The sequence below is a fragment of the Bubalus bubalis genome, chromosome 2 (assembly GCF_019923935.1).
Source record: "Bubalus bubalis isolate 160015118507 breed Murrah chromosome 2, NDDB_SH_1, whole genome shotgun sequence".
NCBI lineage: Eukaryota > Metazoa > Chordata > Mammalia > Artiodactyla > Bovidae > Bubalus > Bubalus bubalis.
The window spans coordinates 3,536,562-3,561,230 of NC_059158.1; the positions used below are offsets into that span (position 1 = coordinate 3,536,562).

At 48.3% G+C, this 24,669-nt stretch overlaps 1 protein-coding gene across 2 annotated transcripts in view; it reads right to left on the minus strand.

The window, feature by feature from the left end:
* Window positions 1-24,669, minus strand: part of F13A1 (coagulation factor XIII A chain) — a 169,756-nt gene that overhangs the window by 19,470 nt on the left and 125,617 nt on the right. The window contains exons 13-15 of one of the 2 annotated variants that reach the window (XM_025265361.3): window positions 23,779-23,939; window positions 10,874-11,010; window positions 4,071-5,830 (exon numbers count right to left, since the gene is read on the minus strand). In XM_025265361.3, the coding sequence (XP_025121146.2) occupies window positions 5,677-5,830; window positions 10,874-11,010; window positions 23,779-23,939 (452 nt within the window). In that variant the 3' untranslated portion in view covers window positions 4,071-5,676. Of the gene's footprint in view, window positions 1-4,070; window positions 5,831-10,873; window positions 11,011-23,778; window positions 23,940-24,669 lie in introns of those variants that run through there. The other variant, XM_025265357.3, reaches the window with a different exon arrangement.

A 24,669-nucleotide genomic window follows, 5' to 3' on the forward strand; every position in this document is an offset into this window, starting at 1 on the left:
TATCTCCTGGGAACTTGTTGTTAGATCACTGAGTTGTGTCCAACTCTTTGTGACCCCATGGGCTGCAGCTCACCAGGCTTCCCTGTCCTTCACTATCTCCGGAGCTTGCTTAAATTCATGTCCATCGCGTCAGTGATACTATCTAACCATCTCATCATCTGCTGCCCCCTTCTCCTCCTGCCTTCAATCTTTCCCAGCATCAGGGTCTTTTCCAAAGAGTCAGTTCTTCACATCAGGTGGTCAAGGCACTGGAGCTTTGGCTTAAGCATCAGTCCTTCCAATGAATATTCAGGACTGATTTCCTTTAGGATTAATTGCTTTGATCTCCTTGCAGGCCAAGGGACTCTCAGGAGTCTTCTCCTGGGCCATAAAACATTTCATTTCCCATCCCTGAACCAACCATAGGCCTACCCTGATCATCTATCCTGAGACTCAACCCCTGAGTTAGGCACACTACCCCACACTCTCTTGTCCCTCCCGGATCTGCCTGTAGTTTTCAGTTCTGGATCCAGTTTTTAAATCAGCAGCCACTTTTAGCCTTTCTCCACCATACAGCCTAGAAGAAACAAATTCTTGTTCCTGGAAGTGCTCCAGCTCTGACTCATACCTGCACTTCTGTGGCTAAAGTCTCCATAGATACTTTCAATGAATGATCCCACGAATCATTCTGATGGGGAATACGAAGAGCCGCCCCTCCTTGCTGAATACTCACCATCTCCTCAGGCCACATCAACTGCAGTTGCCCAGGAGGGCTGGCCTTTCTCTCCCTACGCGAGCTCGTCTCTGTCAGATGTTCTCCCCCTTACCTCCCAGTCTCTTCTTCAAGATGCACCTTAAATCTTCCCTCCAGTATGCTTGGAGAATTACGAGGGGCTTTTCCAGGCATCTTTTTCTTTTTATTTCCATGGTACTCTGGACATACTTCTATTAACATACCTATCCCCATCTAATTGCAGATTTATAAATACATACTTTATGCATACTTTATTTATATATCTGGCTCTGCGTCTGGCTTGTGAACAGGGAGCATAGACTTTTTATCTTTGAATCTCTACTATGATGCTTAATGGCCAATAAATACTTGCTGAATTCATGCTTGCATACAATCATTAATTAATGAATAATGGATGGTTAAACAAATGGCTGGAATAAAGGATGGATAGATGGTTGGAAGGCTGGCTGGATATTGAGAGAATGGAGGGGGTAGAAAAGCTGAATAAGTGATTGTGTGGACTATTACTTTTTAAAAATAACATTGGAAGGATATTCATAAATGATGAACTTATATGTGGAATTTTATGACTTTTGATTGCCAGTGAGTCTAGCACAAACTCCACTTTCCCTCATATTCTTATCATAAATTTGTGTATTTTTTGTTACTATACTGCACCTATACTGATACTATATATATAGTATAGTATATACTGTACTATACTGTGGAAAATTCTGAAAGAGATGGGAATACCAGACCACCTGATCTGCCTCTTGAGAAATTTGTATGCAGGTCAGGAAGCAACAGTTAGAACTGGACATGGAACAACAGACTGGTTCCAAATAGGAAAAGGAGTACGTCAAGGCTGTATATTGTCATCCTGCTTATTTAACTTACATACAGAGTACATCATGAGAAACACTGGGCTGGAAGAAGCACAAGCTGGAATCAAGATTGCCGGGAGAAATATCAATAACCTCAGATATGCAGATGACACCACCCTTATGGCAGAAAGTGAAGAGGAACTCAAAAGCCTCTTGATGAAAGTGAAAGAGGAGAGTGAAAAAGTTGGCTTAAAGCTCAACATTCAGAAAACGAAGATCATGGCATCCGGTCCCATCACTTCATGGGAAATAGATGGGGAAACAGTGGAAACAGTCTCAGACTTTATTTTTTTGGGCTCCAAAATCACTGCAGATGGTGACTGCAGCCATGAAATTAAAAGACGCTTACTCCTTGGAAGGAGAGTTATGACCAATCTAGATAGCATATTCAAAAGCAGAGACATTACTTTGCCAACAAAGGTTTGTCTAGTCAAGGCCATGGTTTTTCCTGTGGTCATGTATGGATGTGAGAGTTAGGACTGTGAAGAAGGCTGAGTGCCGAAGAATTGATGCTTTTGAACTGTGGTGTTGGAGAAGACTCTTGAGAGTCCCTTGGACTGCAAGGAGATCCAACCAGTCCATTCTGAAGGAGATTAGCCCTGGGATTTCTTTGGAAGGAATGATGCTGAAGCCGAAACTCCAGTACTTTGGCCACCTCATACGAAGAGTCGACTCATTGGAAAAGACTCTGATGCTGGGAGGGATTGAGGGCAGGAGGAGAAGGGGATGACAGAGGATGAGATGGCTGGATGGCATCACTGACTCGATGGACGTGAGTCTGAGTGAACTCCGGGAGTTGGTGATGGACAGGGAGGCCTGGCGTGCTGTGATTCATGGGGTCGCAAAGAGTCGGACACGACTGAGCGATTGAACTGAACTGAACTGAACTGAACTGATACTACACCTCGTCAAAGAGTCTTGAAAATAAAATGAAAGTTGCTCAGTCGTGTCCAACTCTTTGTGACCTCATGGACTCTACAGTCCATGGAATTCTCCAGGCCAGAATACAGGAGTGGGTAGCCTTTCCCTTCTCCAGGGGATCTTCCAACCCAGGGATCAAACCCAGTTCTCCCGTATTGCAGGCAGATTCTTTACCAGTTGAGCCACAAGGGAAGCTCTCGAAGAGTCTTGAGTTGGTTTTAATTCAGCATTCTTTAATCTGAGAGACATAATGAGATTTAAAGAATGCACAGCAAAGCAGAGATTGACTTCACTTTCAACTCCTACCCACTTGATTTACCCTGATGTGTGGCTACGAGGTCCCTTTAGTTTCTTCATCAAAGGTTGGAAATGATTATTTATGTTAAAGGGTTGATAGAGTAAAATTATTTGAAATACTCATATTTATACAGTCTCTTTCATCTCTTCCTCTCTTGCTCAACTGTCATATCTCTCTATCATCTGTCTATATATCTATCTATTATCTATCTCTTTGCATGTGTTGTTATGTCTTGCTTGAAATATCCCCAGAAGAACCTTGTGGAAATAAAAGTATTGTTACCCCTCTTTAGTCATCAAAGATTAACACCTATAAACACAAATGAGGATTTGTTCAAAGCATAGAGGGCCTGCACAGGTGAAAACTGGACTTCAGAGTCTCTGCTGCTGCCTGGGAAGTTGCTGTTTCTTGTTGTTCGGTCACTCAGTCGTGTCCGATTCTTTTTGACCCGATGGATGTCGCCCGCCAGGCTCCTCTGTCCATGGGATTCTCCAGGCAAGAATCCCAGAGTGGATTGCCCTTTCCTTTTCCAGGGGATCTTCCTGATCCAGGGAGTGAACCTGAGCCTTCTGCACCTCCTGCATTGGCAGGTGGCTTCTTTACCACTGAGCCAGCGTGGAAGCCCACGTTGTTTGTTACCAGTGCTAAACTATGATTTTTTAGAGCCATGGCATTATAGCACAGTCTAGAGTCTCAGCTGTCAACGGGGGTGGGCTGACTCGAACGTAGGTAGAATAGGTTTTATTCTGAATGCCAAGTCCATATCAGTTTGTAACAGCTGGTTAGAGTTCTTCGTGGAGAAGGATTGTGAGGCCCTAAGATGCAGTTGCTCAGTGATGTCAGCCATGAATATAGGACCTCCTATACATATTTTTCATATAGTTTCCATCTCTGTTCTAAGACCACAAAAGGTGTTCATCATGATAGGTGTTCATGCTGGCTTGTCCACTGAGTCATCATAATGATTCATGAGATTACTCATGAAAAAAGTGTCTGCAGAGATTTTGAAGTTTCTGGAAGCTGATTTTTGAACCAACCTTCCTCCTTAGTTGAGTGAGGTTAATAAAATGTAGAGAGAGCCACGAGGAAGGCTAACTGTAATGTCATTGCCCATTTGAGTTATTTTCCCTCAAGGAGAGATGCTTGTTTCACTCTCCAGGGTGAACCTCCTGCTGCCAAGGAAGGGTGGTTTCTCAAGCAGCTGTGGTTAGTAGTATACTGTATTGAAAAGCAAAAGCCTTCACTTCTGTACAGGTGCAAATACAATCAGATTAGCTTTATTTTAAGCTTTGATTACATTCTAGTTAATAAGAATATACTACAGTAAGCCAGTTTAACAGTCCAGAAAAATGCATTTCATTTTAGAACTGAGTATTGGAAGCCCTGGCAAATGCTGGGAGATTACTTAGTAGAGTTAGGTATGAGGCGTCTGTGAAGGGGACTGGCTAACCCTCATGGATTCCAGTGCCGAAGGCTCCGGAACCATCTCAAAGGCCTAGAAATGTGGTTGTAGAGACCATATATAATTCCATTCTGGCGTTCCCCCTGGTTCCTTCTCACTATTAATCTTTTCTTTCTTCTGCTAAGAATCACAATTTACTGACCTAAATCACACTCTAGGCATATCAATTTGGTAATTTGGACAAAAAAATCAGCCTTGCAGATAAATCTTTGGTCGCCTTGCCTGTTGGAACCTTAGAGCCGAATTCCAGTGCTATCCGTGTCCTCTGTCATCGGCTGCACAGAAGCAGTGGCTGTTTGCAGGGTGGAGTCTGTATCAGCTTCTAGTACTTGTGTGCTGAGCTGAGGTCTCAACGTGGGTGACGTGAAGCAAGAGAGAAGTAGTGGCTGCCCTTCCACATCTGGTCACTAAATCTGCCAGCTTCTCCAACTTGTTGGGTTTATTCTGTCTCTAAAACTGTACCTGGACCTGGGTCATTGTGCCAAAGAGATGCTTCCAGGGAGACAGGTGAAGTATAATCACTAATAAAGGAGGTTAATTCCTCATCCCCACTGTCCTAAGTCTGTCTGGTTAATTTCTAATACTACAGCTCCCAAAGGGTTAAAGTTAGGGCCATTGGTTCCTCCCGTTTGGGCCATGGTGTGACGCCTCCTAAAAAAGGCACTATAAAACTACATTATTTAATAGATCTGAGTATTGCACCTGCTTTCTTATCTCGTCTTCGGGGATTAAGTTCCCCGCAAATGCAATTTGTTAATATGGAGTCACCTCTTCTCACTACGTAAATCTGTGAAATTTGGCAGGCGGTCGCTTTGCCGCAGGTGCAAGATGGAAGACCTTTCTCTGGCTTTGCCAAGAAGAAAAATGATGCTGCACTCAATTCCTGGGGAAAATATTCTGATATGGAGGCTAAAACCTGATTCCAAGAAAGGGGAATAGAATTCTAGGGCCCAAATCATGTCCTTCCCTCCCATTTGGGGAGTATGTGATCCCCAAAAGGCTGAGTAGGGGGATGAGAAGCCCTGTTTTACATGAGGCCACGTATTGAGCAAATCCCCAGGCAAGGGAAGTCCTCTGATGTTGGAGCTGCAGCCATTTGAGATGATAAATGATGACTTTTACTCTTATGAGCTCCGAGAGCCTAATTAGGGCTTAATTAAAGCTAATGCTCAGAATCCTTTGGAAGGTGGGGTGATTAAAAACTACCTTGCGCATTGAATAGCCGCACTGAAAAGCGTGCCTTTGAAATACATGCCGTCACCACGCTGGGACCCTAGCCAGTCCTGTCCAGGGCTTCACAGCTAAGTTAAAGCAAGAGCTGACTATTTTTGCATTAGAACTTCCTCAGCCAAGACTACAAGAGGCCAGGTGCCTGGGTCCAGCTTGGCCCCCCGTGCATCTACATCGAAGGTCGTCTCTGAATCTGCAAGTCCAGCTCGCCGTACACGTGCCTCAGGGAGTCGCTGGTCAGGCTGGCGATCAGCTTCCTCGGGCCGGAGACCCAGGGCCGACACAGCTCTTCCCACTGCACGGTGGAGTTGGGCCGGATTTCCCTGAAAGGATGGAAGAGGCAGGAAAGGTTTTATGCCCCAGAGAGGCAGATCACATTTCCCACTGTGATGGTCTGGGTCACCAGCGCTCTTTCTCTCAGTTGATGGTGATTGGAAGACAGAAGGGCCTGGTCGGCCGGTTTCCCAGTCACCACCCGATCAGGGCTCCTATCCGAGGCTCGGTCAGCCACAGCCCCTTGGGTCATGGTTCCTTCCACTTGGATGCATCAGCCTGCCTCCTGGTGGACATGGCCCATGCCGAGAACCCCCAGGCCTCCGCAATAGCCTCATGAACATGACTGATCTATCCCAGCTCATGTGGGGGCTAAAGGTCCCTCCTGGGATCAGACTTCTATCTGAATCCGCAGCTTCCTATACTGAGGTCGTGATGCTCTTCACTCGTTCTGGCCAATCCCCTTGGGACAGACCTGTTCTTAGGCTCGGGATCTGGAGCATCGCCCTGCCCGCCCTGTTATTCACGACCCTGCCTCACCCAGTGTGGGTCAGTTGCCCACGCACCTTGCTGCTGTGTGTTTGTCATCTGTCGCCGGTGACCTGGGAAATGCCTCTGAGGCTTGGGGGCGTCTCTCTCTGGGGCTCCTCTAGGCATTGGTTTTGAGAATCTTGGTGTCTCCATTAATCTGGCATTTGTTCTTTAGAAATGTGGCTATATACATGATCTCACTGAGTTACAGAAAAGCCATATTATGTGACCAGTGCACACCTATAGCCTACATATGGGAGAATTTTTCAAACTCGGTAAATTGATTTTATGATTGAAGCTTTGAAACACACCAACCTCACCATGGGCTTCTTCACCTGTAAACGGTGGGCACTGTGAAATATCGAAGAGGATGTGGAGAGGGCGAGTGAGCTGGTACTCATGTTGCACTTGGAACGATGGCAAGATATGGCTAAATGCCACATATTAGATATATGCTGCTGCTGCCGTGTAATTACTGTTTTATTATTTACCATCAGCTTTGGTCATCGTTTGCAATGCCTGAACTCTTTGTAACATAACTGAGGATGGTTCTTCCTGCCTAGATGCAGAGAAACAGTTCTCTACCCTTAACTGAAATAGTCGTTTCAATACGATACAGGTTTTTAGATATTTGTTTCTCAAGAGCAAACCCTGATTCATTCATTCCCTTTTCCTTTGCTTCCCCTCAGTGATCCATCAGGAACATTTTGTGAAATAGCTATCTGGTTTAAGGATCTGGCCGACAGCCATAGAAGGAAGGTAACTCCCTCAGACAGAAACTGTACCCCCGAGCTTTACTTCATTGAATGAATTGTTGAACGTTAGTCACTCAGTCGTGTGCAACTCTTTGCGACCCCGTGGACTGTAGCCCGCCAGGCTCCTCTGTCCGTGGGATTTCCCAGGCAAGAATAGTGGAGTGGGTTCATTATTTGCTCTAATTCATCAGCTCACCCCCATAATGGTATTCATCCATGTATCCATGCCCGATCATGAGTATCATCCAAGATATGCACAAAGAGACACATCCGTGTCGAAGTATGCATTTTTTCTACAGATAAAGGCCTGCACGCAGAAAGAAAAGCATCATCTCCCCGTCTGGGTGAGTGGAGTAATACTGGAAGAGCTCTGTATTCCCAGGGATAGGTGTGGTGATAAATGATTCTCAGTAATGTGCTGAGCTATCAGGATGTGCTGGCCATTTATCATCCTGAACGCAGGCGGGCTTAGGGGATTATGATTACAGTAAGCTGCAACTTTCTGTGCTCGTCCTCCATGTGTCCAGCCCCCTGTCCTACTTGAGAGACTCAAAATCTCAAACAACAGCCCAAAGTTGGGGAACTTTTCCCTTAAGATAACTTACTGAACCTGATCATTTTTTAAAGAGAAAAAATATATGCATCTGGAAGAGGAATTATTTGATGTTCTGGAATTATCAAGAGCAGAAACTTGACAGCTGTAGGTCTCAGGGGGCAGCACCACTGAGCATCCAAGGACGGCAGGAGGAAGCACAGAGAGAGCGGTAAGGTGAATCGTCTCAGAGTAGAGTCAGCTGTGCTAAGTGGGCCACGGACATGGCACCACCTATTCCCTGTTCAGCTCCCTGCTCGCCAGCACCCGCCTACCAGAGCCTCTGCTTGGAGCTCCAGATTCCCTGCCGCCTAGGGCCCTGGCAGGTGTGTGGATGCCGAGTGGAGTGGGCATTCCTTTGACTATTTAAGGTGTGTATCTGAGAAAAGAATACAGCCCCGTGAAGGGTTCTGGTTGGTCCCAAAGAATTGCACTTGAAGAGTCCAAGTTGTTACATGGACCTGCCACTCTTTGATCGGGTTTTCACAGGACAGGGTACACAGCTGTGTATCAGTCATCTGACAAGATGGACGTGGGTGCTGGCTGGCTCCTGTCTTGCTTGTGAAGGTGTGAGGAGGAGGAATCAGGAGGAAACAGGGAAAGCAGTGGTCTCCCTAAAGTCCCAAGCCCAGCCTGGATCATAAAACACTTCCTGTGTTAACTTATTTCCAATTCCTGGCAGTCTCTGAGAAACAGAGCTTCCCTTGCTTTGCAGAGATCCACCCTCTGGACCTGTACCCCCACGAGAGACTGTGGACCGGGCTCTGTTACTGATGTGCTGGAGATCTGTGTGTTGAAGCGATTACTGATGGAGCCTAAGGCAGAGTGTGGGTGGGACACTGCCTTGCGTCCACCATGTAGGGAATGGCCTCCTCCGTCCTTGCCCCAATTCAGCTCCTTTTACCCTTCCCCAATGTCAGGTACTAACCATAAGCAATGCACCTGGATTTCCCAGGTGGCTCAGTAAGAAGAAAGAATCTCAAAAAAAAAAAAAGAAGAAGAAAGAATCTGCCTGCCAACGCAGGAGACCCAGGAGACAGGGATTAGACTGCTGGGGTGGGAAGATCCCCTGGAGGAGGGCATGGCTACCCCCTCCAGTATTCTTGCCTGGAAAGTCCCATGGAAGAGGAGCCTGGTGGGCCACAGTCCATGGGGTGGCGAAGAGTCAGACACGACTGAGCACACATACACACCTAACGCCCCTGGACACTCAGCCCTCCGAGTCGTGTGTCTCCCCAGTGCTGGGTCTTTGCTTGGTGTGGGGAGTCACCTTTTCCTCTAATGCACAGGTTGCCTCTTTCCTTGCATTGGCTTGAGACCAAGGTGGGATTATTGCACAGCCACGGTGTCAAGGTGGCAGGAGGTTCTGGTACCCTCAGATGAAGCTTGTGGGGTTACTGTTGGAGGAGGAAAAATTGGCTCCAGCAGGGGGCTGCTTTGAAGAAGAAACGTGTTTCACTTCTCCTGAGCGATTCTTGCATCTGAGTCGAGTGGGAAGGTGTGAGAACGGGTGAGCGAGACTGTCGTTTCTGACGAAAGTGGGGCACGCTCCTCTGACCTCTTCCGCTAGCTGGAGTTGATTTCTAATTTAATTCCTTTTTTTTTTTTTTTTTTTCCCGGGAGCTTCCCTATTAGCATAGAAGTGTTATATTTTGTGCTTGTGTGTTTTTGTTTTTTTTTTATTAAAGCACTCAAACTATTTTCTCTGTTGTTTCTTGCATCTGCCAGCATCAGGCCCTTCTTAAATGCTCAGATGCAGAAGCTGTGAGAGCTGGGTTTCGACGGAAATGCCGTCTTCAGGGGGCACGTCGTCTTAAAGACGTCTCAGAGAGGGTGAAGGAGGGCCTTGCTCTTGTCTTACAGACTCAGAGTCCTCCACAAAGGGTGCTGGGGAAATTCCTAACATATCTGGGTCACAAGGCAGTTTCCACATACCTCCCCCTCTTTCTCTGTGTCTTAGAAGGTCACCCCACAGGAAATACGCTGGGCTGATTGATGCTGACAGGGTCTTATTTGCGGTAGAAATGAAAGTGATAAACCTCCGAGATTGGGATCCATTCTGGGTGTCACACTTTAAGAGGAGCCCTGACAAATTGGAGGATGTGGGCGAGGGAGGGAGTTGAAACCGCATTAGGGGTGAGGGGAATGAAGCTGGGGAGGAGTAGGGAAGACGCGGGAAGATCAGACAGCGGTTTGCAGACATTTGCAAGCCATCAGGTGGGAGACAAATGTACCTTCTTCTCTGTACGGGTCCAGGTGACAGACTAGGTCCACTGGTGGGACTGAAAGGTGGAATTGTTTTCTAGCCACCAGAACTATCTGACCATGGAGTGGGCTGTCTTGTCTGTGACACTCTTTGTCACTAGAAGTCACAGAAGCTGAGAGCTGTAAGCACAGTCTGATGGTGTGAGGTGAGCCAAAAGCAGACCTTCAAGCAACAAGCCGGGGGCAGCTGTTGGTCCCCTAAATAGGAAACCAAGTCTAGAACTTTCTGCTGTTGTTCAGTTGATAAGTCGTGTCCGACTCTTTGTGACCTCATGGACTGCAGCAGGCCAGGCTCCTCTGTCCTCCACTCTCTCCTGGAGTTTGCTCAAATTCATGTCCATTGAGTTGGTGATGCTATCTAATCATCTCATCCTCTGCCGCCCCTGTCTCCTTTTGCCTTCAATCTTTCCCAGCATCAGGGTCTTTCCCGGCATCAGAACTCTCTAGGCTCACCTTTTTTTTTCCTCCTGAAAGCAACAGTTCTAGACAGTGCTCGGATTGGTAAGATCTTGGAGTAGGGTTGGAAAGAAAGGATTCCTGCCAGGGTCCTAACTCATGACACCTGACTCATAGTGGGTACCCTGTAAATACTAGAAGAACAAGGCAGTTTGCAAAACTCTTGACTTTGGGGATCTGGAATCAGCCAGCCTACTTCTGGATGCAGGCTTTTTTCTACACACTGTACAACTTGGGACAAACCAGTCAGTCTCTCAAAGCTTCAGATTTCTCCACTGCCAAAGGGAGCTAATAATAGTACCCATCCCATTAGAGTGGTTTTAAGAATTGATGGTGCTGGTCAAACCAACACCCCAAGCCCCAGAGACTTGTAAATAAGGAGGTAGCAGCTTCTCAGACATGTTTACCGGAGGCTAGATGTGAGTTAGGAAAAGATGGAGAAAGATGAACTTCCCACAGTCCTACCCCAGGTCCCCACCTCCCCCAGTGCTCACCGGAACATCTTCCTCAAGGGTTTCGTCACTCCAGGACCATCCAGGCGGATCCAGACATTGCGAAGCGTCTCTTTTAAAGGATTGGTGAACTCAACCATCACCACCATGTCGGAACCCACGACCTGAGCACCACGGACCTGAGGAGTGAGTTGGAGGAGAAAGAAGCATGTTAGCTGCACACAAAGCCTCTTTCTGCACCCTTGTATCTTTACCCATCTTTGCTTTTCCTTCTGTTTTACAGCGTGGCCATTTTTTGGCAAAGGAGCCAATGTGATGAGGATATTGCTTTGACTGGGGGATACTTGTTGAGAAAAAGATGGAAAATTGCTAATTAGAATCACAGTCTTTTCCTCATTATGAAAACCACCCTAATTAGAGTTCAGGTTATCAACCTCAGCCACTGGCTGTTCCCAGCAGCAGGAGGTGGAAGTGCATTCAGGGTAGCAACAGCTTTCCGCGGCCAGGGAGGACAGGTGGACTCTGCTCCTGGAAAGGATTCAGGTTTCCTGCCAGGACAGAAGGGATCCCTGAGTTCAAGAGGAAGAAAACACTCCTGGAGGTACTTGAGAAAGAAATACATCCAAGGAGGGAGTCCTCGTCATTGAAGAAGAGGAATCTGAATGCTAAAATAGGCAAAAAAAGACTTTTCCTCCCCAGTCTGGATATCTGAAGCTAGAAGGCTGTTTGGGGTGAGTTTACGTATCACAAGCCTCAGATGTACTGGGTGTGTTCCAGACATGTACGCGCTGCTATATTCAAAATGGAGAACCAACAAGGACCTACGGTATAGCACCGGGAACTCAATGCTATGTGGCGGCCTGGATGGGAGGGGAGTTTGGGGGAGAATGGATGCATGTACATACATGTATGTACATACATGTCATGTACATGTATGGCTGAGAGTCCCTTCACTGCTCACCTGAAAGCATCACAACATTGTTAACTGGCTACATGTCAATACAGAATAAAAAGTTTAAAAAGAAGCAGCATTGGGTATGCGGCAAAGCGGCCAGAGTTCAATGACAGCTTCATGCCTTACTAGCTGTGAGGTCTTGTAAGGTCTCAACCTTTCTGAGACTCAGTTTTCTGAAACAAGGTGGATGTTCCTATGGGGTAATCATTGTAGAACACTATTATTAGGGTTGCTGTTAGTATTATTTTGGTTCTTATGCTGTTCACAATGTATAATGCTGCACACTTGGGACTATCTGCTTTCCCAATACAGACACCAGGTGCTAGGAAATGGCTAGGAGCATTTGTTTGTTGGTTTTGGGGCTTGGTATGCCAGACGGATGGATCTGTGCAAACTCTAAATTACTGGGGAACAAGATAATAAAACTAGTCCTTCCCTCCTAGGAAAGGATCAGGATGAGACAATACGTATAAAGCAGCTAACACAATGCATGGCTCAAGACATCACAGGCTCAACTACATCATTTGGATTAGCAATACTTGGGGTATTTTCATTTACTCACTTCGTTTTAGCCCACTTTCAACTCCAGCATCTAGCTGGTGTCCAGTAAATATGTGCTATATTAAATAGACTGCTTAAAAAGGAAATGTATTGGTTGTTTGAGTTTTCCATGTAGCAACCCAGCCATTATACTACATTATTTTTTTAAGCAGTGTATAACATCAGATCAGATCAGATCAGTTGCTCAGTCGTGTCCGACTCTTTGTGACCCCATGAATTGCAGCACGCCAGGCCTCCCTGTCCATCACCAACGCCCGGAGTTCACTCAGACTCACGTCCATCGAGTCAGTGATGCCATCCAGCCATCTCATCCTCTGTTGTCCCCTTCTCCTCCTGCCCCCAATCCCTCCCAGCATCAGAGTCTTTTCCAATGAGTCGACTCTTCGCATGAGGTGGCCAAAGTACTGGAAGTTCAGCTTTAGCATCATTCCTTCCAAAGAACACCCAGGGCTGATCTCCTTTAGAATGGACTGGTTGGCTCTCCTTGCAGTCCAAGGGACTCTCAAGAGTCTTCTCCAACACCACAGTTCAAAAGCATCAATTCTTTGGCACTCAGCCTTCTTCACAGTCTAACTCTCACATCCATACATGACAACAGGAAAAACCATAGCCTTGACTAGACGAACCTTTGTTGGCAAAGTAATGTCTCTGCTTTTGAATATGCTATCTAGGTTGGTCTAACTTTCCTTCCAAGGAGTAAGCGTCTTTTAATTTCATGGCTGCAGTCACCATCTGTAGTGATTTTGGAGCCCAGAAAAATAAAGTCTGACACTGTTTCCACTGTTTCCCCATCTATTTCCCATGAAGTGGTGGGACCGGATGCCATGATCTTCGTTTTCTGAATGTTGAGCTTTAAGCCAACTTTTTCACTCTCCACTTTCACTTTCACCAAGAGGCTTTTGAGTTCCTCTTCACTTTCTGCCATAAGGGTGGTGTCATCTGCATATCTGAGGTTATTGATATTTCTCCCAGCAATCTTGATTCCAGTTTGTGTTTCTTCCAGTCCAGCATTTCTCATGATGTACTCTGCATAGAAGTTAAATAAACAGGGTGACAATATACAGCCTTGACGAACTCCTTTTCCTATTTGGAACCAGTCTGTTGTTCCATGTTCAGTTCTAACTGTTGCTTCCTGACCTGCATACAGATTTCTCAAGAGGCAGATCAGGTGGTCTGGTATTCCCATCTCTTTCAGAATTTTCCACAGTTTATTGTGATCCACACAGTCAAAGGCTTTGGCATAGTCAATAAAGCAGAAATAGATGTTTTTCTGGAACTCTCTTGCTTTTTTGATGATCCAGCGGATGCTGGCAATTTGATCTCTGGTTCCTCTGCCTTTTCTAAAACCAGCTTGAACATCAGGAAGTTCACGGTTCACATATTGCTGAAGCCTGGCTTGGAGAATTTTGAGCATTACTTTACTAGCGTGTGAGATGAGTGCAATTATGCGGTAGTTTGAGCATTCTTTGGCATTGCCTTTCTTTGGGATTGGAATGAAAACTGATCTTTTCCAGTCCTGTGGCCACAATGAGCCTTGCTAGAACAGAGAGAAAAAGGAGGGACTTTGCCCCAAGAAGATTCTCCCTTATTGACTCTGCTGCTGCTGCTGCTAAGTCGCTTCAGTCGTGTTCAACTCCGTGCGACCCCATAGATGGCAGCCCACTAGGCTTCTCTGTCCCTGGGATTCTCCAGGCAAGAATACTGGAGTGGGTTTCCATTTCCTTCTCCAATGCATGAAAGTGAAAAGTGAAAGTGAAGTCACTCAGTCTAGTGAGTAGTAATAGTGAAAGTGTTAGTCGTTCAGTCATGTACGACTCTTCTGTGACCCCGTGGACTGTAGCCTGCCAGGCTCCTCTGTCCATGGAAATTCTCAGGCAAGGATCCTGGAGTGGGTTGCCATTCCTTTCTCCAGGGGATCTTCCCAACCCAGGGATTGAACCTGGGAGACTCTAGAGTGAAGGGTAAAACCTTATGACTTTACTCTTTGGGACGCATTGATAACTAAAACCATAACTAAAAATCTATAAGAAAAAGGAAAATTGTAGCCAATTGTCCATGGTTATTACTGTCAAATCTCGACCCCCTAAGGTGGGATGGGTGGAGAGCTGGAAAGAGGAGTCAGGGGTGGAGCGGGCGTGGATGACGGTGGAGAGGACAGCAGGCGGTGTCACCTACGAAGCAAGGACTGTGTGCCAAGCAGTGTCTCCTCAGTGGTCCTCAACCTGGCGTGCACAGCAGAATGCAAAGCTGGTCACATCTGGGGATGCTGAACCTGTAGATATGGATTTTGGTCTCTGCAGGAGTCCTGGAGCCAATCCCCATGGTACACAAGGGATGGATGTATAAAAGTGCATTATTGGAATACTTTACATAGAATCTTTGGTTTAATTCTCAAGTTCATCCAACATATTTTTCCTAAGGAAAAAAAAAAAATCTCAGAACACTTTTTGGTTTCTAAAAATAGAGGATAAAGATAACATTTACAAAAGCTGTCTAAATTGAAGCAAGTAGAACTGCTTCAGAGACACTACTGGCGAAAGCATTTGCTATGATCACTTTGATTTTGGAGGAAAAATATTTTGGAGCCATCTGCTTTCTTCATGGCTTTCTATTGCAATTACAGGAACCTTAGAAAAACCTGATAGCAGCTACTGACCTTTCCTTCTACAGACAAACACAGTGACCAATGCAGGATGCATACACACCTTGCATGTGGCTTCAGGGGGTTCATTCAGGCCAGGACGCCTGTGGCCCTCAGGGGCCTGGTGGTTAAGGATCCTTTACATACGGATAGGCTAGCTCTACAGGAAGACCCTTCTGCTGTGGAAAGTGGGTCACAGGTGACTGATGGCAGAGATACGGGGATTTACTATTTGAAAGATTGGCCCGGTGTCTGGGCCTTCAGAGACGGGCTGTAGGTGTGAGTATGATTAGGATATGAAGTCTTAGATACTTTCATGTATTGTGCCTAATCAGTTTGCTCCTAGATATGGTCTCTGTTACTAGCCGCTGGAGGGGTACATAAATAAGTACTTCTCAGCCCTCCTTAATACTGGAGCAGGGAGCAGGCTGCGATGAAAGGAGGGGCCCTTCTCAGATTGTGGAGAGTTTCTTCTGCAATTAACAAAGATCCAGCATCCCTTTCCTGACATTTGTCTCCTGCCCCTGGAGTTTAAACGTCCTTGGCCTGACTGCTGAGAAGACAATGAAATTTAGAAACTCAAACCAAACTGAACATTAAAAACCCAACATTCAACATCACCGTCTTCTGCTTAAGCAATATTTCCTCCTCCTTTTGAGGAAAATGGAGAATATACGTAGGATCTTCATAGTATGTGTTGGTTTACACGATGCGCCATGCACAGCGTATACTCACTGAACAGACGACCAGCCGTTACTTGGACCAGGGGACAGGATGAAACATACGTCATCCTCAGGGACAGCAAACACTTCTGCGCTCCGATTTTCCCCAATATTCCATTTAAAGTATTTCCGTTTTTTTTATGTTGACATAAAATATGATACTTTTTCAAGTTAAATACCATTCACCAATATTGACATACTGAGTCCTTCTTTTCTTTTTTTCATGATAAAGATCAATATTCTGATTCTTTGGTAAACAAGAAAAGTTACTAACACACACACACACATACACACACAAACTTTTGGGAAAGAACTACTTTTTAAGATCTCTTCCATGGAGTATATGCTTTATAATATATATATAGCTATATTCAAAATCAAAACTTAAATGAAGGAAAAGTTTGACAAAGAATGAGCTTAGTTGTCAATATAATTCACATGATTTATTAGTTCACCTCACAGTGCTTATTTCAGGGGCTGCCAGTCATGTCTTCTGTGACTTATCACTGGAAAATGAACTTTTCCCTCCTCCCACTATGGGGAGCATTATCACTGCTGGTAACGAGCGGTTGCTTGTTTGTGAATCATACTCACCAACACCACCACGGCTGTTTCTCTCTAGCCCAGCTGAATTGGCATAGACTAAATAATGCAAATGGTTTTACAACAGTCAGCCACGGCTCCAAGACTGTCCAGTATGGTATCTGCCAGCCCCATGGGGCTATTTAAATGTTTAAATGAATTTAAATTAAATTAAGTAAAAACTCAGTTCCTCACTTGTACGAGCCGCAGTTCAAGTACTCAGCAGCTACATGTGTCCAGTGGCTCTCGTACTGAACGGTGCGTATTTAGGGTATTCCAGTAATTAGGGAACATCCTACTGGGCTTCCCTTGTAGCTCAGTTGGTAAAGAATCTGCCTACAAGGCAGGAGACCCAGGTTCGATTCTTGGGTTGGGAAGATCTCCTGGAGAAGGAAATGGCAACCCACTCCAGTGTTCTTGCCTGGAGAATCCCATGGACTGCAGCCTGCCAGGTCCTCTGCCCATGGGATCGCAAGAGTTGGACACAACTTAGCGAGTACCACCACCACCTCCTCCTGGACAATGGTGATGTAAGGGATTTACTTACATTAACTCATTTAATCCTCACAACCCTATGAAGTAGATGAGGAAAGTGAGGCCCAGAGTGAGCTGTTCCAGGTCACACGGCAAGTGGGGGAAGGGAGACCACAGACAGCCTGGTGCCAGAGTCCCCGCCTCCCGCCCTCAGCGCCGACCCTGACTAGTAATGACAGGGACAGCAGGTCACGGCGCGTTCAGTGTCCGCACAGTGATGCAGGCGCCCTGCTCACCGCTTCGCTCCCTTCATCTTGGGTGATCCTCCATGGACTTGGCGGTGGGCAGTAACATCATCCTCATTCTACTGACACGTAATGAAACATTGAAGATAAACAAAATGCCCACATTACAGACCCTGGATGTCGGCAGGATCCAGATAGGAATCTAGGTCTTTCTGACTCCAGGGCATTCATCTTTAAACGCTGCACACCCTGTCATCTCTGACAGCAGAGAGGCAAAAATAGTAACTTCCTTTTTCGCTGAAAGGAGTCTATTTCCTGAAATCCACTGAAGAGTCATCTGCAGTATTAGCTTGTGCCGTCGCTGAACGACCAGTGGAGCTCAGTGACTACAACTTGGTCCTGAACTAAATTTGAAAACATGTATACAACTCAACTCCTTCTTTCCGACTTTACAGGGAAAGAATCAGATCTCTATGCCAGAGTCAAACGTGGCAAGGTAACCCTGGGGCTCTGACACAGCTGTCTTACTTGACGATAACAGTCTTCTCTAAGTGGGGTAAAGAGAGAGTTATCGTTTCAAAGAAGGTCTAGTAGCTCAAGCACAGCGTGATCATATGACGAGGTAGACGAGATTCGTTATCCTTGATGTTCTACTTTGCCTGTGTGTTTGTTTTTAAGAATAGAAAATAGCAAGTAGGAATGCAGAGGGAACAGGTCTGAGGCAGCCCAATTACCCGTGACTCTCACTTTCCTTCCCACACCTACGCCGAGAGGGAGGTGGAGAGGCACGCCTCACAGTGGAGCCCTCGGGGTGCGCGCTCCTGGCCGTGGGGTGCCGACGGCCTGATCCTCCGGGACCGGCAGAGGATGGAGAGAGACGCAGCTACCTGAGCAGGTGAAGCCACGGCTGGTCTGGACCCTCCCGGGTCCCAGAATAGTGATCAATCAGAATATTGATCTGGGCTTCACCTGCTCGGAGCCCGTCAGGATGGGCCCTCACGTGGACTTTGATCTCTCTCTACAGGGGGTTCAGGGTAGTGCTGAGGAGACCCCTGCCAGGGATGAGCCAGAGACAGTGACCACAGTGGGCAAGCTGAGGGGAAGGCGGGCTGCCCCCAGCATCTGAAGCCCGGTGGCCACCGCTGTGTGTCCCTGGGCCAGTCACTTGACTTCTCTGGGCCTCGGTTTCTTACGAGGATCCTGGGAGGATTCCGCCTGATACCTTGTGCGGCACAGCATCCGAAATGCAGCCTTTCTTGACTCTAAATGTTGTGGAGGTTCAAAGGGAGACCGCGCTGCCGGGGTGACCAGGAGAACTTTCTCATCTGCACGTTCCCCCGTGGGGAGTGACGTGGGTTTGGGTTCTCAGGGGCTGAAGCTGAGAAGCACACGGGAGAGAAGCCAGCAGCTTCCACCAGCGCCTTCCAAAGAGACGCGGGGAAGCCCATCCCAGCCGCCTCGCCCTGCCGCCCACTGCAGGGCCATGGACTCGGCAGGGCTGCGTCCTGGTGACCGGGACCCATACTGACAGAGTCGCGGAGAAACCTTGGGAGGCTGGGAGGGGAGAAGGTTTAGGGTTTGGGGTTGGGAATAACTGGAGCTCAGAATTTTGCTCTTGTTTTTTTTTTTTTTTTTCTTTTTTTGTCTTGATGGAAATTTCTAGGTATTTGGGCTCTCACAAGCAAAAGAGACACTGATGTATAGAACAGTCTTATGGACTCTGTGAGAGAGGGAGAGGGTGGGAAGATTTGGGAGAATGGCATTGAAACATGTAAAATATCATGTATGAAACGAAAAAAAAAAAAAAAAAAGAACAAAGTGAAACCGCAGTTGAGTCTCACAATTTGCCTGGTGGCCGTCCAGCATCTGGGGGACACTTGTTAGTCCTCAGGGGGCTCCCCAGTTTGGACAAAGGTTATGAACTGGGATGTCGGGGTGTCAGCCTCAGCAGCCACCACGGCCCCCAGACCCCCCCAGCTCTTCTCTGGTTACAATCGGGGCTTCCTGGAGCGCCGGCAGGAGGCAGGCGAGGAGGATGCTACAGGTGACCTTAGGTGAGTGGTGGGCCCCAGGGGGAGCACAAGGGTTGTTAAGAGAAGCCAAGAAAGCATCTTGATTCAGGAGCCATCTGGGCGAGCAGCCAGCCCCGAGCTTCTGTGCTTGTTAGGAGAGGGAGCCCCGCTCCCCTGGCAAACGTGTTCCTCATTCACAGGAGGAAACAGGTTCTGCTGGTGTTTGAGGATGTTCTACAGCAGCTGCAGGACACTCCTACGAGATGGACGCTCCTACGAGATGGACGCTCCTACGAGATGATCCTAAGGAGGCGGTGGGACCTGAGCTGTTTTCAATGGCACTGGCAGGGGTTTGTTTCCCAGATACTGAGAGGAGGTCTTAGTAGGAGGTCTGAGATGTGTGACCACCTCTCCTCACCCACCCCCCTCCCCAAGGCTCCTCCAGGCTCTTCGGGACGGGCCTCCCTCTCAGGACGGTCCCACAGGGAACCGCGCACATGCTCAACACCCAGGGCACAGGTCCGATGCTGCCAGGTGAGCATTGCCTTCCCTCTAGCCCGTGGGCCCTGCTGCCTGGAGTACTTCTCTGTGCAGGATCCCAGTGCAGAGAGGATGGGGCGGGGCAGGAGTGGACTCTTGCCTGCAAACACCAGGTCCTGGGCCAGGCTGAGTGCTCGGACACAGCATACATTCAGTCCCCAACAATGCGTTGTTTTACACATGATTACAATTAATAACGGGGCGAGTATTACGATTGTTGTTCAGTCGCTCAGTCGTGTCAGATTCTTGGCGACCCCAGGGACTGTAGCCCGCCAAGCTCCTCTGTCCATGGGATTTCCCAGGCAAGAATACTGGAGTGGGTTGCCGTTTCCACCTCCAGCGGATCTTCCCAGGGATCAAACCTACGTCTCCTACCTTGGCAGGTGGGTTCTTTACCACTGGGCCAGCCCATTGGGCATTCACCATGACAGAGGTACTATGTTCAGTTCTTTGTGAGAGTTATTTCTATTATCTCTCCCAGTAGCCTATAGGTCAGCGATATTACTGGACCATTGTACAGCCGAGGTGTTGAGGAACTGACCCAAAGCTGCCCAGGTAGGATGAGGAACCCAGGGGGCCCGGCCATCCAAGCCCCTGTGCTCTGGGGCTTCTCTACAAAAGGTGTTCTTGCTCTGGTTGACCTGGGTGAGGACATGAACCTTGGGACCCTTCTCTGCTCTCTGAGACTGGGGGGAAAGCCTCTGGCATAGTGGTCCAGGTCCCACACCAGCCTCTACCCTGTGGGCCAGCTGAATCCCTGTGTTGTCCTCTCCTCTCCCCCAAATAGCCCTTCATTAACCATCAAGATCATCAGGGCTTCCCTGGTGGCTCAGCTGGTAGAGAATCCGCCTGTAATGCGGGAGACCTGGGTTCGATCCCTGGGTTGGGAAGATCCCCCAGAGAAGGGAAAGGCTACCCACTCCAGTGTTCTGGCCTGGAGAATTCCCTGGACTGTATAGTCAGTCCATAGGGTCACAAATAGTTGGACATGACTGAGTGACTTTCATTTCAACCATCAAAATGCTGAAGAATCTTTTCCTGACTTAAAGCCTCTTACAACAATCAACACATGGGAAGGCAGAGAAAAATTCTACATCCAATTTTAATAAAATATACTTTTCTCATCAAAATATTTTGATAGCCTGGGAAAAGAGATATGTGCTCATTAAAGTTTAATGACTGTCTCTCCTGCCGTTTTCCATATGAGGCTCACACACTGTGACTCACGCATGGTGGGTGCAGGGAACAGTTAACTGGGAGCACAATTTAACCCAGTTCCCATCTCTGTGGTCACAGGAGACATGCGAGATATGGTCACATGTGAGATGGGGTTCTTAGGCGGCAAGGACGTGTCCACTGGCCTGAGCACTTTGGTTGACTTGATGTGGATCCAGACAGGTGGGCCCCATCGTGGTCCAGGTTGGTCTCTATTCACTCCAGAAAGGAGGGGGAGGCCAAGAACAGCTGCAAACTCGCACTCAGGCAGCTCCAGCCCTGAGGCTGAGCCAGGGTGCCCAGAAGACAGAGCTCTGGGCGCAGGCTTGAAGGGAAAAGAGAAAGGCAGGAGTCTCTGGGACCTCAGCCAGGCAGCCCGTTTCTGCAGTCAGGGCCTCTCACAGCTCAGGGACCCCTGGTGGCTTTCAGGGCGCCAGGCACCTCATCCAGGAGCACCTCTTTACCTGCTCCCGCTGAGCTCATCCTCAGGGCTAATGTGGTCAGTGAGGTTAGTGGTTAGGGAACCACGTACATGATCAGGCTCCTGCCTCCTTTCCTGAACACACCTGAACAGAGGCCAGGCTTTCTCTCTCTCTCCTGCTCGAGTCCAGCCAAGTGGCCCTGTTGTTGCTGTTTAGTCACTCAGTCGTGTCCAATGCTTTGCAACCCTATGGACCGTAGCCCTCCAGGCTCCTCTGTCCATGGGATTCTCCAGGCAAGAATACTGGAGTGGGTTGCCACACCCTCCTCCAGGGAATCTTCCTGACCCAGGGATTGAACCTGTTTCTCCTGCATTGGCAGGTGGATTTTTCACCACTGAGCCACTGGGGAAGTCCTACCTCTAAATAAATTTCCTCTAAGAACTGCATTCCTGATGTGCTTATAGAGATAAAAGACAAAACAAAAATAAGGACAAGCCCCCCCTGCAGCTCTTGGTCAACTATACCATCCTGGCCCAGGTCACTCGAGCTGGAGGAGAAGGGATTTGGGTTCTGCCCCTGGGGAATTGAGCTGCCGTCTAAGTACACTCGGAAGACGACTCACCAATAATCCTTCAATTAATAATGTCTAAGAGATGAAAGTTATCAGCTTCCTTTATATACCCAGTTTATTATCAGCGGTGCAATTAAATTCTATTTTGTGCTGCGGTTTGAGCACTTCCCATCTGGGAAGCCTCTCTCCTGAGCCCTCCATGGGGACAAGCTGTCGGTGCCTAATTAGGTGAGCACGCGGGCCTTGCCTCTGGTGGGCAAGGTTCGGAGGTGGAGTTCTGAACAGGAGTGGGAAGGGAAGCCTCCCCGACCCCTGGGAGGGGCCTGCAGGGGACCGTGTGGCTTCTGAGAGAGCTCGCAAGGAGGGGGGTGCCCCGTGTGTGGTGAGCAGGCCCCGGTCACAGCGCCCCTGAGTTTCTGTTCTCAGGGGAGTGGCGGCGTCTCTGGAGGACCCCCAACACCACCCCTCCATTTTGTATATTCTCCTGCTCTGCCTGCAGAGCCTGCAGTCCTCATTTCTGTTCTGTGTCTTCAGGCCTCTGGTGGGATGCTGCTGTGATGGGCCCAGAAGAAGGGGCTGAGGTGGAAGAACCAAGGAGGTATCAGGATTCCAGCCTTTCTAGAAAAGGAGGGTCCAGGGTTCTCTGCCTCTGGGGGCCCAAGTTTCAGCCTAGTGGCACCCATCGCAGGGTAGCCCTCGGATAGATTACCATGCACAGGGCATGGACACAGGGAAGGCTGCCATTCTGAGCGCTGCAGTGACCAGCTTTACAAGTGACTCAGAGCAGGAATTTGTAAGACACGGGGCTTCATTGCCCCTCCCTGCCTGCCCCCTCTAAAGGCTTTAAAATACGGGTGACTCTAAGACTTTAATTACCCACCACATTAGAGGAATGTGCCTTGATTTGTGCTCATCACTCTTAATCGCTTGGGAAAGTCTCTGAGCCCTGGACAAGGCTGACATGAGATGTCACGCCCAAGGACCCAGCTGGAGGCCCAGGCTTCTGCTCCCAGGGCAGGATGGGTCTCCGGGATGTGGGTGCTGAAGCTGCTGATGCTCCTGAGATGTGGGAACAACAGGCCGCCACATTTATGTCTCCTCCCACCCGTGCCCAGCGCCCCTCTGCCAAGTGCCTTTAAGTCATCTGGGCAGAGGTTTCCGCTGAGACAGACATTAAATGGTGAAAATGGAGAGGCAAATGTTACAGCTACCGGTGGGACTTCCCTGGCGGCCCAGTGGTGGAGAGTCTGCACTTCCAATGCAGGAGCTGTGGGTTTGAACTAAGATCCCACATGCCATGTGGCAAGGCCAAAACCACACATAAATAAAATAAATAAAAATAAAAGAAAAAGGGACTAAGAGCTAAATTAAAAATTATTTTAAAAAATGAACTACTAGCCAAACAGGCAATACATGGGAAAGTCAGAAGAGCGGTTGTCCTGGTGATGGGGGAGTAATTGACGGGAAGAGGCGTGAGGGAGCTTCCTAGGGAGCTGTGTGGTGAAATACTCTGTGTCTGCCTCTGGCCGGTGGTGGCCAGGTGTATCACACACGAAACGCCGTGGTCGCCAGGCTGACGTTTCGGTCTGTGCATTCTGCTGTACGCAGCGAGCACTCCATGGGCAGCAGCACATGTGGGAGTGGATCCAGGCAGCTGCTGTCTGAGGCCACGCCTGACCCACTTGATTCTGGAGACACTGAGTTCTATCTGTACCCTTTACACATCTCCATCTTCCTCCACAAGTGTGTTTATACCCACAGGTTATATTTATATCTGCAGCCACATCTATATATTTAAATCTGGAGAGGAGAGATAAGTGTTACATGTGCACATCTATTTATAGGGCAGTTCACTTCTTTCAAAGAACAGGAGGATCCTAGTTCCTTTTCTCTGCAGGGGGAGCAGGACACAAGACACACGCTCGCACACGCACATTCACAAGCACTAAGGCCGGGGGCCTCAGCAGCAGCCTCGCCTTCCTGCTCGGCTGAGATACAGCAACTGACCTTGATGATGACCTTGGGGACCGTCAGCGCAATGGACTTCTGCTTGGCCAGAACGTCTTTGGTCTCGTTGACTCGAGCCGTGACAAAGAAGTGCAGGAAGGCCTGCTCCAGCAGCTGGCCCATGTACTCGCCCGCTCCGATCAGCACCTCCTCTCTCTTGACTGGAGAGAAGAAACACAAACGTGCCAGTGTCAGAACCGGGGAGGAGATGCTCCCTGCTTCCCCGTGGGCCCTGTCTTCTCCCCGTTGGCACAGCCTCCACCAGGGGAGGGCGAGCGGAACACAGAGTCCATCAGGGACAAGGAGCACTCCGGCTTCTGGGGTAAAGAACGTGCTGGAAATGGAACACTCAGTCAAGCCTTCCTAGAGAAAACGTGTCCCATTTTCCCAGCAGTGTTTTTGCTCTTGTATTAATAAAACGCAGCATGACAAAGAGGTTTAAAACCAAGGACCGGAAGGCTTTAGCTGCGGCTGCTTGGACCTGTGCACAAACAGCTCCGGGACAGCAGTTGGGGCGGGGATGCCCACGGCCCTGGTGCCCAGCGCCCTCCTGAGACAGGAAACGTCTCACGGCAGCCACGGGCCACGCTTCAGCGCAGCTGCTGACTACTTGAACATTTTCCTTGTTTCCTTGGCACCACACTTTTTCTCCAACTCTTGCCATTCCAACCTAATTTGAGTTTTCTATTTAAGAGAAAGAAGCGGTGGAAACCTATTTCACACACACGTTCAACTGTCTCCCACCCCCTCTGCTATCTGCAACTTAAAAGACCTCTGTGCCAAATGTGTGTGAGCTCTTGGGGATAAGCCAGGGAGGATGGCATCTGCATCTGGACAGCGGGGTGCCGGGAGCCAGCGTGAGGAACTCCGCCCGTGGCAAAGGTCATGAGG